Genomic DNA, 16,257 nt, shown 5'->3' with positions numbered 1-16,257 from the left:
ATTTCTTCCCTGTATTGTCCATTCTTCGTCAATCCATGCTTGTTTAACATAGTATTATATGCTTTAGTAGAACCTTTAATTCAGAATTTGTTTATTATTTTCCCCTAATAGGTATTTTCATTACCTCTTAGTTTGGACTATATGTTTATATCAAAGAAGATAATGTTGGAGGTACTAAAAAGTCTGTATCACAGACACTCTTACATTTTTAAGAAAATGATCATAAAATAATGGATATTCGATTTTTAAAATCTGGATGCCTAGAAAGATAAGGTAGAAAGATAAGAGAGGAAAAAGCAAGCACCCATTATCTCAAACAACAATGGCTTAAACATGTAAGGTGCATGTGCACACACACACATATACACACATATCTAGGAAACTACTATGGTACATCACAAAGTCAGCAGGATGTAGGATCTGATACTCTGCACTTCCCATTGTATAGCTTCCATGTCAAGATCACAAAATAACTGTCTACATAAGCTGTAGCCATCATGACTCAGTTCTCAACAACAGGAAAGATGAAGGAGGAAAGAAAGAGGGGGATATTTCCCAGTAGTCAGCTTCAAGAAGCCATCTTAAGCCTCCCATATAATACTTCTGCTCACATATCATTGGCTAGAACTTAGTCACATGGCCTTACTTAACAATGGGATGCTGGGAAGTATGGCTTTTGAACTGGCATATTGTTGTCTAGACCAACATCAGGGTTTTATTACTAGTGTAAAAAGGGAAGAATGGTTATTGGTTGGGCAATTAGTTAAAATACTTTTGACTGCAAGAAACAAGTTGAATTCAAGTAGCTTCAACAGTAAGGGAATGTATTATCTTGCATAATGAGAAGACCTACATATGGTAGAACTCTTCTAGCATTGGTTAATGGAGTTAGGTCACATCCTCAAGAACCCAGTTTCTCTCTGTCTTCCTACTCTGCTCCTCCGGTAAGGGTAGCACCACAGTTGCAGTCACTTCACATAGTATATTTAGACATGATAGCATCCAGAAAGAGACGAGAGTCATCCTTTCTACTGTATTCCCATTTAGGAAAAAGCCACCTTTCCCAGAAACTCCAGCAGACTTCCTGTAACAGAGCTGGGCTCATAGGTCCAGCCCTAAACCAAGTCACTGGAATGGGATCAGTATGATTGGTTAAAACCAGTCGAGATTTACTCATGGAGCTGCATCATGTGAAGGCGGTGATGTTTGAACAAACCCAGGCTCTGCCAGGAAGGCATGAATGTATTTGATAGGTGTGGTTCCTCTCTCTCTCCTCTTCCCATCTTACCCATTTCATATGGGTCCATTTGGAGCCCTTTCTGCCATAGGAAGCCTTCCCTGGTCTTTCTCTTCCAAGTTCCTCTTACACTTTCTTTGTTCCTCTCCATGAAGTGCTGGCTTGAGTGCCTTGTTATTTTGTGCTCAAGGTGTGTCAGTGTGCACTTGTCTCTTCAGCTCCTCTGACTTTTCTCTAAGAGCGGGGCCTGTTGTCACACACTTCCATATGACCTGGTGAAGGTAATCACATTTTTGAGCTTGAAATTGAGGGAGAGGTTAAGACAAAGGATTTCTTCTCATTTTGAATTTGTTGATGTCAGAAACTGTATCAGACTATATGAAAACTAAATTCCAATGACGTTTTATGTTTAATGAACTATCCTCATTTCAAAGAAATAAAATGAGAGGTGTCTTGGGAAAACTCAGTACTTACTTTGCCAAACCTATGGTGCTTGGCCTGTAGTCTAAAGTCAATATTTGCTGGTAGATGTTAGTTGTAAAACTTTTTAGGAGCTGTAGCATATTTCCTCATATGGGTAGATGTTGCATGTGTTTATTGCCAGAGGTTGTCAGGATAATTCTGCTCAGGAAATGTAACCATTGTCAGGGTTTTATTGCTTTACCTATGATATATGTAGGTATATTCAAATAGAATTTGAAATAATGAAATATGAAATTATTTTCCTCTTCTCTGTAAAGGAAATCTACTTTAAAATCCTTGGGAATTTCACTAATAAGTGTTCTTAATACATGCAAGTTCTTAAAATGTATTCAATTTTTTCATGCACTTACATAAAAGTTATATGAAGATGAAAAACTCTTCCTGGTATGTGAAGAAATAGGGTGAGTAAAACACTGTCAGATGGAGTTTATCTAACCTTGAAAGGAAGAAAGTCCAAGGGGAGCTATTTAGTTGTTAGCCCTTCTATTTACCAAGAAAATAACTACAACCTTTGGTTCTCTTAAAGCCACTCGTAGAGAATACACAAAGCAATGTTGTTCTGTTGCTGGAATTTACATTATTTTACCTTATTTGCCTTGTTTTATTTCTAGAATTTACATTATTTAGCTGTGGTATAGGACCTTGGACAAGTCGTGAACGAAACAGAGGCCCTTTGTTCTGTTTAAAAAAACAGTGGGGAGATGGTGATAACAAGGGCCAGTAGAGGAGGATAATGAAAATGAAGAGGTGCTACAGTAATGTTACTTTTTTTGTCAATACATTATACATATATATATGTATATATATATATTTAAAGATGTATTTATTTATTTTAGAGAGAGAGAGAGCACACAGGAGGGGCAGAGGGAGAGGGAGAGACTCAAGCCGACTCCCCGCTGAGCACAGAGCCTAACCCAGAACTTGAGCTCATGACCCTAAGATCATGACCTGAGCCAAAACCGAGAGTCGGATGCTCAACGAACTGAGCTATCCAGGCGCCCCAACTTTTTGTCAATATATATTGACGCTAAATATCCATAACTGGAAACCAGTGCACCTCTTGAGGTCTTTATTTTTCACAGGAGGCAGCAGAGTTCCAAGCACATAGTAGGACCTTAATACATAAATCAATACACGGTTGAGGACTTCTATTAGAGGTATGTGTTGCAGTGTTTTTTTTCACTTTTACTTTAAAATGGTTGCCAACATTTTAGAACCTGTGGATTTCAAATTACATTTATTAAGAGAATGCCACTCGCCTCCCGTCAGACACTTGCCTGTGGCCGTACTTGCCCAGTTCAGTTTTGAGCGAGAAATGCCTTCTCTGGAGGCCGTGTCACGGGCCGCTGCTTGTGTCTGTCGTACTTGCACGTAGCACGACGCCGTGCCCATCCACACGCTTGAGAGAATGTAATGGCATTGCAGGAGCGGCAGCCTGGACGTGTTTGGGTGCAATCTGGGATGATTCCTATGCGCTGCTTCAAATGAAGATCTGGTGGGTGGGGAAACGTAGGTATAGCAAGAAGTGGTGACGGAGGACAGAAGACATGGCTGAGCGGGTAGATGACTCTGGCTCAGAAGGGAAGGGTGGTGCTCCAGGTATTTTCTGTCACAACTTGACAATAGCCCATGTGGTAACCACCTCGGCAAAAGGAAGGTAGGCACACGAATGGATGAGGGGCGTTGGCCACCCTGTTGGGCTTTGTCCTCTACTCGCTGAGCTCTCTGTGGTGTGATAGAGAAGTTGCTGTGAGGACAGCCCTCTATTGTCTGTGTGCACTCGGGCTTCTGGCCTGGGCCCGACTGCTGCAGTTGCTTCAGCTCCTGCTTTCTCCACACCAGGCTCCTCACAACAGCTGCTGGAAGCAGCAGAACCCGCGTCTGCCCTCCTCCCGGCTTGGTACATATGTCCAGTCAGTGTGTAGACTGTAGTCCTTCGTCCACTGGTTCTTGGCCAGAATTCCAGCCAAATGGCTTCAGTGAAATTTCTGTAATAGGCCAGAAGAAGCCTAAAGCCAGGCATTTCTTAGAGAACTAACACCAGCTGTTTTATTATCTGTTTCACACTTTGCCTCACTCATTTCTTTAAATGGCTTCCCACGTGAAGAAATCCCAGTCCGATTCAGCACAATTCATGAAAGCATGAACCCTCTGGTACAGATTACATACTAAAATGTGGCCTACTTGTTCATACCCACCATGACCAGTGCCCGTTTAACCAGCGCTGTTCCCGCTTCCCCCTTCTGGGATGGGCAACAGATCGAAAATATCATGTAGCATATGCATTAAGAAGAGAGGATATAATTGAAAACTCCAGCTTCCCCTGGAAAGAGCCACTAATGTGAATCCATGGACCTTATGAATAATAAATGTGCACACAACAAATTCATAAAGACACTACACACTGAGCCACTTGTATCCTGTTTCCTGGAAGAGTTCCAGATCCAGTGGGAGAGCGGAAGTCTAATGGCTTGCCCTTTCCCTCTCCTCCACCCTTTCTCTGTCTCTCCCCTCCCTGTCTTTGCTCTCTCTGCTTCTGAGACTGTTGTAACAAGCAGAATAAATAGGAGTTGCCTTGAGGTAGACTGTGTCCCCATTTAAAGTCCTGCTAGACTTGTTTTAATTTTGTGTGATCATGTGCACAACCCAGAGAGTGTTGAGATAATACTGTTGACCAGTAGGGTTGGTGTTCCCGTGTTTGAGGTCCACCCCCCACCCTTCCCTAAGAAAGTATACTCCCAGCAGATGTTAAGAAAGAAAATTATTGCCATAGCACTTTAAGATCTAGCCAAGTAGTCAGGAGAGTGAAGGGCAGTGGGGGAGCAGAAGTGAAACAAGAAGAGAAAACATGCAGGAAAGAGAAGATAAACAGTAAGCTTTCCCCACTCTTTAAGTAGCAGTCGAATCCAGAGTCCTCCCAGGGCTTAGCCGAAGCATGACAGCAAATGCCAAGTGTCTGCTACACATAAGGTCCCACGCAAGAGAATATAAGATGAATATGACCTGGTCCCCGCCTGGAAGGGACGTATAATACAACTTTAAGGAGATGTGACAAGTTTGTAGTAACTAGAGGCAAACTAAGATGTGCCCGATGAGAGTTTTTTCTAAACACCGGTGGAATCAAAGGAAGCGGATATCATGATGGTTTCATATTTGTGGTAGTATCCAACTTGGACAGTAATGATGAGTAATGTTTCACTTGGCAGAGACCGGAGTCAGGGTATTTCAGGCGAAGGAAGTGTCATGAGCAAAGAGTCAGAGGTGGAAAAGCATGCTGTGCCTAACTGTAGGACGCAGGGAACGTTGCGGCATCAGGTGAGAAAGGAAGAGAGGATCCATAATGAAGTTCCAGCTCAGTCAGCAGGGAAAAAAAGCCTTTGGGAAAATGCTCAGAGTTGTGCTTTTTTAAGAGTTAGCTCTCACAGTATTATAATTAAGTGGTTGATGCAGGAGTCTCGTGGAGGTTCATGGCAGTAAGCCAGTGGAAGGTGGAGGGCAATTGAGGGCTTAGACTCGGGTGACAGCAGGAAGAGTAAAAGAGTGAATGGGTTGAAACCTTGCAAGGAGGCTCTTGGTCTTGGGTACAGGGTACAGAGGGGAAAGAAGTGATGCCTGAGACCTATACCCTTAGCATGCAGAAAAGTGTGACATGTTCACCTTTCTGTTCTTACACTAATGATTATTTCCCCCTTAGGTCTTCACAGCCATTGGAAGAATAGTAATAGTACATATCTATATATCCTCATTTAGCAAATTACGAAAGGTTTTCTGGGGCCAGCCAATACATCCTCGTGAAGTGAGACATTGAGAAAACTGTTTCTAGCACAGACAAACCCAGGTGTAGAATGGGAAGTGGCTGGTCTTTGCTAGTAGAAGGCGACTGGGGACTTTTCCTCAGGACCAGCCACCTCTTTTTCCATGAGAGTTGCATTAAGAGAAGCACAACCAAGAATGCACCACATCCTAAGTAAAGTCCCAGTGAGTTTAGGGCCTGCCCTCACCCTGGGGGCACTCAGGGATCCCGTCCCATCCTTACCCCCTTTCCCACTGCTCATCTTTGGCTGTGGGAAGGATGGCACTGTTGGTCTGTTGGAAATTCCTCCATAGTTGCAGTTCGGAGCTCCTAATGCCAGAGTCCCTGCTTGTGAGCTCCAGTCTACGGGGGAGAGCTGCTGATACTCAGAACACAGCTCTTGCCCAAGTCCACTCTGTTCCACCTCTCTGGGAATTATTTCCCAACCTCTTGGTGACACACCAGAGGCATTGACGTGAATAAGCATTGAACCTAGCCAGGCAAGAACGGAATGCTGGCTCCCTCCACTTCCCATCGGTGTGACTTATGCCAAGGCACCCAGCCTCTCAGGGACTCAGAGAAGCAGGGCCTTAGCAATGAGATGACTAAAATGAAAGAATGTCTATAAACCATCTATCTCGGTGCCTGCAACTACTGTGTGCTCATTACATAGGTTTCTTTCTTTCAGAGTTTTTGGGGCTTTGTCCCTAACCCTGTTACTTATCCACTTTGCTCACTTCTGGATCTGAGGTTTGGGATGTGAAGCTTCCCCAGTGTCTCTTATAAGAAATACTGGCTCGTGAAAGAAGCAAAATGGGATGAGACTTTGGGGCATGTGATTGTTGGATCTGTAGAGCCTATTCCAAGCCGTTGTGTTTATTATTCATGAACACAGCAGCTTGGGAAGCACAGGTTGATACATTCCTAAAGGCTCCACATGATATGTTTACTCTAGTAAGAGACGAAATAATCGTGGTAGTGTACGGTAGTATGCCCTCTTGAGGACTCTGCATTATCACCGTCCGCGGCATCCTCCAAGTGTTTATTTCTCCAGATAGTGGGCTTGCGTTTCAGGAGAAACCACATGCAGAGAGCTCATTTGGTCCTTTCTATTAACGATAAGCAGTGGAGGAAGCGAGGATGCTTTTTGAAGTTAGGTTACTTTAGTTTTCCTTTGGCTTATAAAGCGGGCAGAGATTTGTGAAAAGGAAGCAAATATCTTGGCTAATGTGGTTAACCACTCTCTTCTGTTGATAAGTATAGGTAATTGGGCGCTCTGCATTTTGCCACTTCCTTTATTTTATAAAATACTCTTCTTTCATGAGCCCTAGTATAATAGATTGAACTCTTCAAGGAAAGCCCATAGATACGGGGACATTAAAAACTAATATTAGAGACAAGAAATTAAGAATCCCACAACAAGGGATGCCTGGGTGGCTCAGTTGGTTAAGTGTCTGCCTTCCGCTCAAGTCATGATCCCAGGGTCCTGGGATTGAGTCCCCCATTGGGCTTCTTGCTCAGCGGGGAACCTGCTTCTCCCCCTGCCTGCCACTCCCTCCTGCTTATGTTCTCTCTCTCTCTCTGACAAAAAAAAAAAAAAAAAATCCTACAACAACTTCAGTCTGTTTATAGTGTTTGTCTTTTAGTAGACTTAAGCTTTTTTTTTTTTTAAATCTTTCATTTTTTAAAAGATCTTATTTTTAAGTAATCTCTACATCCAATGTGGGGCTCAAATTTACAACCCTGAGATCAAGAGTCACCCTTCCAACTGAGCCAGCCATGTGTTCCCCACTACCTTCTTCTTTTTTTTTTAAGATTTTATTTTTGAGTAATCTCTACACCCATCATGGGGCTTGAACTTACAACCCCGAGGTCAAGAATCGCATGCTCTACCGACTGAACCAGCCAGGCACCCCAGACTTTAAGGCACATCTTTCAGATAACTTGGAGGAGCAGTCATAGTCACGTGATTATGTGCAGCCCTTGGGGGAGGGGGGAGAAGGCTTTTGCCCCTATGGTACAATTTGATTTTTTAAAATGTGATCTTTTACACACTTCATTTCAGCCATCAGCATTATCAATCGAATCTTAATTAATGAATCTGGGATATAGAAAGGCCCCTGAGAGAGCTTGCACTGAGTCTGCACTAAGGTAAACTGTAGGATGCCGTGGCATTGGAATGGCGAGCATTTTTGAGGGGGAAATTCTGAGAAAACAGTTTCTGACTAATGAGTTAACACGCTGGTGGGTAGTAACAAAAGTGTGAGATGCATGCCCTGTTCTGGGCACTGTTTGTACTTGACCTACAAGACTAATGCGCAAGAAACAACCCATAGAATGTAGCCTGTGTTTAATTAAGAGTTCTAGGAATTTACACATGAGGCACGTTCATGAGAACTGAAGTCTTCATGGGAAGTAATGCTGCAGTTGGGTATTCAAGGAGCGAAAGTGAGGTTGTGCGGTGAAGCATTTATAGGCATGTGGTGATGCTGACTGGTTTAGAACCTAGAGGATTGCTAAGGAGAAATAGTTTTAAATATTTTTAACCCTCAGGAGGTATTAAAACTGTCTTTTCCAATCCCTCATTTTACATAAGGTGAACCCTAGGAGGTACAAGGCCAAGAGACTGGTGATACAAAGTAAGTTATTTTGAGGCTGGATTTCGGGAAGGCTTGAAAGGTGCTAGGGTGCCTTGTGAGATCAAAGTGTGTGGTGAGAGGGCTTTCTAGGAGGAATTTCGTTTAGGGGCATGAACCCCGTGTTACACCTGGGGTGTTGCCTGACAAGCCGGCTTTGTGATCCTTGCTACTGAAGAAATAATTCTATATACTCACTCTTGGTTTCGGAGTCCTGGTTCTCCTGGTTCTCCACCTGCACCACCCTCCACCCCTGTCCAGTACACACCTTCAGCGCACATTTCTATGTTAATGCTAGGTAAGGATCAAATATTGTTCTTTCCAGGGCTATTTGCATTTTAACTGGGGCAAAGAGTTCCAGAGAAAATAATGCATCTAAAAGGTAGAGTTTCAGACCTCAGTGACTTCAAATGAAGGAGCTTTCCTTGTGTCCCTAAAATCAGGGTGTATAAGAGGAGCGTATTGGAAAGTGGGGTGGGGCCGGAGGTCTGAGAAGAGGATGTCCTACGCTTGGCACTTAGTAGGCACTCATATTTGTTAATGAATGAATGAAACTTTTTATTGAATCAGTGAATTGATGAATAAGGCTCAGAGGTGCAGGGTGCTTGCAGAGAGAAGACAAAGGGATGAAAATAGAACCTTTAAAGGAGGAATTAATATGACTTGATGACTATGTGATCCTAAGAAATGAGGGAGAGAGCATTAAAAAAAATTACAGATACAAAATCTTGTTGCTTGAGAGAGTACCCCTATGAAACCAGGAAACTGGGACAGTCCTGTGTTTAACATATGGGCACACAACTGTCATTTCTAAGTCAACGCTTGGAAATCTTCCTTTAGTTCACCTGTTTGTAAGTTACTTACAGGAGTTGCTGCCTTACTTCCTGCTTCTTCTCCCTAAAGTTCTCTGTTTAACTTTTCCTCCCATTTCTGTGTGCCTGGGAAAACGGGAAGGAAAGTTGGGCTCAGTAGAAATTGTGGGCTCAGATATCTTACAAAAGGACCCAAAGAATTCTTATCCTTTCCTCACTCTTATTCCCAGTTAAATGTGTCACTTTAAAATTTCTTTAGGAAAACATTTCTTAAAAAAAAAAACCAAACATACATTTTTATGTGTGTGTGTGTGTGTGTGTATGCATATATATATACACATATATATGTGTGTGTATATACGCACACATGCCTTTGCTTGGAAAATTCTGCTTACAGTGACTTTCACTTTTTGCTTCCCTTTTGCACAGAAAATACCGCCCTTGGTAATGGAGAGATAACAGGCTGACTTGCCTCCAGAAGGCATTCCTCCTTAACAGACTGGTTTGCTCTGATCTGTATAAACACTCCTGCTTGCTGACCAGTGGTCTGTATTTATGAGGCACTTGGAAAACACTGCAAGCTGCAGAGAGTGACCATGAATAGCAAACTTAATTTGGTTTAATGTGTTTTGGCTTGCTTGACCTCACCAGAATAAAAATGTGCCTGTTTGAATTATTGTATTGGGAGTTTAAAAAAAATTCTAGAGACATTTATCTCATTGGAAGAATCTTGGGATTGCTTTAGCAAAGGTTTAAGTCCATGTTTAATGTCAGATAGACTTGAGAAATGTTTAACATAGAGCTTTAATCACAGATTAGTTTATTGTGAGTTCTGAATTTTTAAGAGCCTGAATTACTATTTTTTTTTTCTTGCTACTTTTTTTCCCCCCTAGACGATTGGCTGGCAACGACCTTTCTTTTATCCACCCAAAGGCCTTGTCTGGGTTGAAAGAACTCAAAGTTCTGTAAGTAATGCAATTTTAGAGTTTCACAGCTGGCTGTGTATTTTCTTTTTGCATAGTCAACATGCTTGGAGCGAGGGTAAGCACAGTTTCTTTTAGTTTAGGATTAAAAGATTTAAGGAGTGACCAATGGGTAGTGTGGGAGGCAAGGGTTGATTTAGGCAACCTTGGGTCTAGATAACAAAAGTTAAAACTCTAAATAATAGGTGTTCTGACCTTCAGTGTATTACAGTTGAATCTATTAGGCTTTTTTGTAGGGCTAATGGATTGAATCAAAATCATATTTAAGCTTTACTGGTAGTTTTGTTTCTACTTATTGTATAGCTGTAAGAACTTTGAATTAGCTGACCCGAAAGGGAAAAAAGGCTTACAAAAGCTCAAAATGTTAACATCATTTTAAAGCTAAAAGGAATTAAGATGCCTATAATTTACAGAGTCTGTGAGGGACCAGGAAATAAATTTCTGGCAGTGGGTAAGGGTTTGGACTATGGCAGATTGGGGAACAGATGGACTGACTGCCAGCCCCATTTCTGCCACTACCTTGCTGGGTAACCCTCTGCAAGTCACCAGACCTCTCTGGTTCAGGGAGTTATATGTAGCTTTTACCACTCCTTTCTGTGGTTATGATTCATGCCAAGCAGTCATTTTATTAATATGACTAGAAATGGCTTTAGGCAAAAATAATAAAAATTTCACTTTCAGTACTGATATATGCCTCTCTTCTCTAACTATTAGCCCATTAAAGCTCTTTTTCTTGTTTTGGCCCTCCATTCACTGAGGACATGTCTGCTGCTCCCTAAGAGCTCAGGATCTGCTGTTTTCTTGAAAAAATTGGCTTGATTTCATGTCCATGTTTCTGGGTTCTGCTTTGTTCCAATTGAAAAGGCACTAGGGACTCCAATAGGTTTGCTGGTTATACCTCCCAGTTAACTTGTTATGCTTCCTAATTAACATTAACCATCCCTAGGGTGACGAACATTAATTAGTGTGCCTTAATTCCTGAGAGTGCAACACCCCTGGAAATGTGTGTTACCAGTGGGTCTGTGATAGGAGATGGCTTGGGGATAGCAGCTGTGGTTTCATTTCTGGCTTTATAGCAAATGCTTCTTGCTTTTCTGTAGTTCTCTTTCCTTGGGTGTTCTCCACCTTGACCTCTCCCCCTTTCCTGCCATTGGAAGTATTTTTTGTATAGAAATGGCTCTGAATTCTTCTAAGAAAAAAATAGTAACAGTTGCTTGTTATTCTCTAACCAAAAATTTCCTTCCAGAACGCTGCAAAACAATCAGTTGAAAACAGTACCCAGTGAAGCCATTCGAGGACTGAGTGCTTTGCAGTCTTTGTAAGTAGCTTTTTGGTTTTCTGTATTCTTCAATCATTCGTGGACCGCTCTAGCTGCTAAATATATAAAGAACTGGAATTCCAGGAAAAGGGGAGATTTATTCTTTCATCTGGGATAAATTGGGGATGGCCAGGTTATCAAAATGCCCTTTGGTGAGAGAGAAGGAGGTGGTTCAGTTTATTCCCTCTCTTGTCTCAGATGCTGGGAGAAAAGTTATAAGCGTACACGGCTAGGTGTAATTCTAGGAGCTTGTATATGACAGGTGATCATCAGCTCTTTAGGACCAGAATTATGTGTCTACTGAAGCTCTAGTGTTTTGTGCCTTTATGGTCAAGAAACAGCCACAGAGAGGTTTCTGTTTTAGGTGGTAATGATAATCAGAACAAATTGATTATAATTCCTCATCTGTGGACCTTGAACTCACGTTGGGGGTGGTAACTTAGTCTCTTGTACTGCCTTTTTCCCAAGTTTTTCTTTGTGAGGAGAGTTTGGCTTTATGTGGAGTGTTCATGATATCAATTCTTGGTTTTTACCATGTTCAAAAGCTTGGTTTTTATTAATTTCAAAAGTTTTTTTTTTTTTTTTAAGATCTACTTATTTTAGGGAGAGAGAGAGAGGGTGAACGAGTGAGAGTGATCAGGGGGAGGGGCAGAGGCAGAGGGAGAGAGAGAAGCCTAAGCAGACTCTCCACTGAGCCTGGAGCCCTACGTGGGGCTGAGTCTCTCAACCCCGAGATCATGACCTGAGCCGAAATCAAGAGTCGGATGCTCAATTTACTGAACCACCCAAGCATCCCAAAAGCTTTTTCATGTAGCACTTCACTTTGTTCTTTTTTGCATTCTCTCCCGTGTGTGTGTGCGTGTGTGTGTGTGTGTGTGTGTGTGCGCGCGTGTGTGTGTATGAGCCTGGAGAACAGTGGTCAGTGCTTCCACTGTTTGATACACAAACCCCATACCTCCCTTCCCCCTCTGGTGGGTGGACCAGGTAAGCAGCAGTGGTATCACCAGGGCCAGGCAATATCCATGGAAGATTTTGAAGAAACAACCATTTTTATATTAAATAAACATATTTGTTAATGACTAGAATGAATGTTATAAACTAGTGTTGTTGGGGCTACAACTTTAGTTTTCCCCATCTTTGGGATTGGAAGATCCAGTTCTTCTGTGTCGAGGGGTACCTTCCCAGAACAGAGTGAGAAGTACTGAACTGAAATGGATGGTTATTACAGTTTGGTTTCTGCCCAGATTAAGAAAAGCCAGTAGCGTATTTATCAGTCTTGTCTGGTTTGAGATCCCCACTTTGCCACTTATTAGCTGTGTGAGGTTGTGCAAGTTATTTAAAATTCTCCATATAGTAGTATGCTCATTACTTGCCATATACTTGAATGCATGAAAAGCACTTGTAACAATATCTAACATGTAGTAGGTGTTCAAGAAACATTCGTGGAATCTACTAATAGTAATAATGATATATTTTATCAGTGCTTTCTTTTGATTCCTAGTTTACCCAATTTATATAACCAGGTTATGGGAATGTCTGAAAGTAATGAAAAAGTATTCTTTATTTTTACTTGTGTGAAAAAAGTATTCTTTAAAACAAGGAACTTGGTTAGTTCGTCATTGTACTAGAATAACGAATACCAATGTACATTGTTTCGGCTTACATCCTAAATCCCAAATACAGTGGGAGGAAGGCGTAGTTTGTCAAAGTGTGGCACTTTGACCACCTGCACCAGTGGGAGATTGCTAAAATGCAGACCTCTAGGCCATATCCTGGAAGTAATGGTATTTTCTCTTTAAAGGTAAGATCTAGCAAGCTATATTTTAAAAAATTTCTCCAGGAGATTCTCATGTACGTGGAAGTTTTGAGAATCACTCTGAATAAAAAATGTAATAGTTAACATACATATATGTTCTAGGTTACAAAATTGGGTTTTAACCATATCATGTAGTTGTGTGATCTAATCTGTCCCATACATTTTTCTTTTTATTGCTCTTTGAAATAACTTTAAAGGTATGCTTTTGTAGGAAATGCCTATAGTACAAGACTTGATTGAAATGATTGAACTGCTTGTTTCTGCTTGCTGATATAAAACCATTTTTAACTGCACCCAAAACACATCACTGGAATTTAGATTACCTTTTCATTTAGATTAGATAATCTCCTAGTTAATGTGAAAATAAAAATATATACTAATAAAGGGGTGTCTGAGTGGCTCAGTTGATTGGGCGTCTGACTCTTGACTTCGGCTCAGGTCATGATCTCAGGGTCGTGAGATCGAGCCCTGTGTCAGGCTCTGTGCTCAGCGTGCAGTTGGCTGGAGAGTCTCTCTCTCCCTCTGCCCCTCCCCCTGCTCGCTTGAGCTCTTTCTCTCCAGCAATAAATAAATCTTTAAAAAAACACGTACTGTAAAGCCTATCATACACTGGGAAGGTTAAACTTTAAAATGTATCTACTGTCATAAATAAGGAGTATCCGAGGCATTCACCATTTAGTTTCTAGTTTATTTTTTTAAAGATTTATTTATTTATTTGAGACAGAGAGAGAGAGAGAGAGAGAGCGAGCACAGGCAATGAGCGGGGTGAGGGGCAGAGGGAGAAGCAGACTCTCTGCTGAGCAGGGAGCCAGATGCGGGGCTGGATCCTAGGACTCTGGGATCATAACCTGAGCCAAAGGCAGATGCTTAACCAACGGAGCCACCCAAGAGCCCCTAATTTCTAGTTTAAATAGAAGTTTAACTTAAGGTAGAAATATATTAAATAGCTAATTTTGCCACAATGCCAAGTCATGGAACATAGGATTTGTTATTTGCTATAACTATTTCAGTAGACTCCGACTAGACTCCTTCAGTGAATCCATTGGAATGAGTTCCTTCATAGACATGTGACTGTGTCACCTCTACACACTTTCTGACCTTGGACAGATGTACACAGAGGGAGCCATTTTGCCTCCCTCAGAGCCGAATTCATTAGACGTTTTAAATACTCATTTTCTTGTGCTTCTTCAGAATTCATTTTACTTCAAGAACTTCATACAGAATTGTTCTTATTTCCCAAGACTAAATGATCAAAATATTCAGTTCTTTTGTCTAGTTGGAAGGCTGGAAAAGACAAGGCTAAAAATTTTGAGTTTTAGAACAGAAAAACCTACCAAGAAAACATACAAATAGATTGTGGTCAATAAGCACATGAAAGTCCACATGACATTTATTGATAATTTAGATGATATAAATTGCTTTACACAGGTTTCTCCCTCTAAAATAATACTTTAAAAAAGCATGTTGTGCTCATCACTCATTGAGTGAATTGCATAGTTTAAATTATCTCCAAAATTGGGATGGGGGTGGGGGTGGAGAGGAGTCAAAGCAAACTGTTTGTTTTGTTTTGTTTTTTAAAGGCTTTGGGATGTTTTTATCTGCATCAGAAACACAAGGAGCTAAGCATCAGGCCTGTTTTACTTAAGAAGGAAATGTACATGGGTTTGTTAGCTTAGTGGGTGTAGCAGTCAATTTAGATACAATTGAAATTCTGTCATGGTGTAAAACAGTCTTATCAGCACTTGAGTTCAGTTTGCAAATCTGATCTTCAGACCTGAGTTGCATGAAAGATTTCCTTGTGGTTCTGAAGTAGTGCTTAGAAGGAGCAAAGTTCATTTGGGGTTGAAATTGACCAGAAGTGGTTTGATGCAAGTGCGCAAGGATGACTATAAAATCTGAAGGTGAATTGTCAATATTAGTACAAAGGTAGCGTAACAGCCTTCCACAAAGCCATGAAAATGGCTAAAGCATTATCTGAACAGGCTATTAAAATGACGTGCCAGAATTTACTCCACTGTATTCTTATTTCCTTAAGTTAGATCACACTTACATTGAATAGTAAAGGAGGATTTCAAGACTAAATTTCCTAGGTTTTCCACAGTAGCATATTATATTAACAATTTATACTTGAAACTGGTAACAAAATATAACACTATAGTATATACATTACTGCTGGTAAGTTAGAAGTAGAGAGAGAAAGGGAGCGCCTTTGATTACGCAGAATAGATGTTGGTAACAGGCATTCATCAGTAAAATCTTCGTATGGAATTGTTAATGTAATTTCATTTAAGGCAAGAAAAAAAAGTATGCGAGTTTCAGTAAGATATAAAACAGGCTTTTGAGAATAGGGAATAGAAGCAGATTTTAAAGACAAAAATAGTAAGGAAATTCAGTTAATATAATGTTAACCCTTTAACAGCTAAAGTACACCTAAAGTAATAGTTCTTTCTTGCCAGATCGAGTTTAAAGGGTAGAATACATTAAATAAGCCCACGTTATCTCCTCACATATGAGACATCTGATGCTATTCATGTGTCTACTGAATCAGTGATAGTATTTTCTTGGTCTCTTAGTTCGGAAGAATGTGAAATGTGTAGGTCATTGGTACAAAGCCACACTTCTAAGACAATTTCTCTGTGAAACATTCATTTTGGTGTAGGGGCAAACTCTTTACATTTATGAGTGTGCCCCCAACATCTGCATTTGAATTGAGGTGTAAGGATTAACCACACAGTCACCACAAATCCTTTGCCTCCTTTAGCTTCTTATTTAAGTGTTTCATTTTTCCAGAGTTGTTCCTTTTGATCTCTTACTTAAACGTGACTTTGCAATTTGGGGAAATTTCTAGCACAGAGGAAGTTGTGTCTGTGCGTTTATTGTTGTATTATTATTTTGCAGAGAAGATAGTTTCATTACTCTCTTAGCTCAAAACTTGCCTGGGTATCTTGTCCCAAGCTAAGGCCATCTCTTTTCTATGATGGTACATGGTACAGAATTCTGCAGGAGCGTAAATGGTGTATATAATACTAAAATTATACTAAAAAGATATGGATAGCTTTCTTTATTTTACCACATCTTAATGAAACACTTTTATAGAGAGGGCTTAATTTTGGTAAAGTGTTGTGTGCATACTTGGGCGAGCCTTGCTCATTGTATTGTTGACTATGAATGCACATTAT

The 16,257-nt window shown here is 40.9% G+C and overlaps 1 protein-coding gene across 2 annotated transcripts in view; it reads left to right on the top strand.

The window, feature by feature from the left end:
- Window positions 1-16,257, top strand: part of LGR4 (leucine rich repeat containing G protein-coupled receptor 4) — a 98,998-nt gene that overhangs the window by 62,150 nt on the left and 20,591 nt on the right. For both annotated transcript variants that reach the window (XM_026512206.4, XM_026512205.4), the window contains exons 3-4: window positions 9,855-9,926; window positions 11,191-11,262. In XM_026512206.4, the coding sequence (XP_026367991.2) occupies window positions 9,855-9,926; window positions 11,191-11,262 (144 nt within the window). The remainder of the gene's footprint in view (window positions 1-9,854; window positions 9,927-11,190; window positions 11,263-16,257) is intronic.

This window comes from Ursus arctos, unplaced genomic scaffold, assembly GCF_023065955.2.
Source record: "Ursus arctos isolate Adak ecotype North America unplaced genomic scaffold, UrsArc2.0 scaffold_23, whole genome shotgun sequence".
In the NCBI taxonomy this organism is placed as follows: Eukaryota; Metazoa; Chordata; class Mammalia; order Carnivora; family Ursidae; genus Ursus; species Ursus arctos.
Note: the sequence above shows the minus strand (reverse complement) of the source record. Positions and strands in the feature narration are given on the sequence as shown.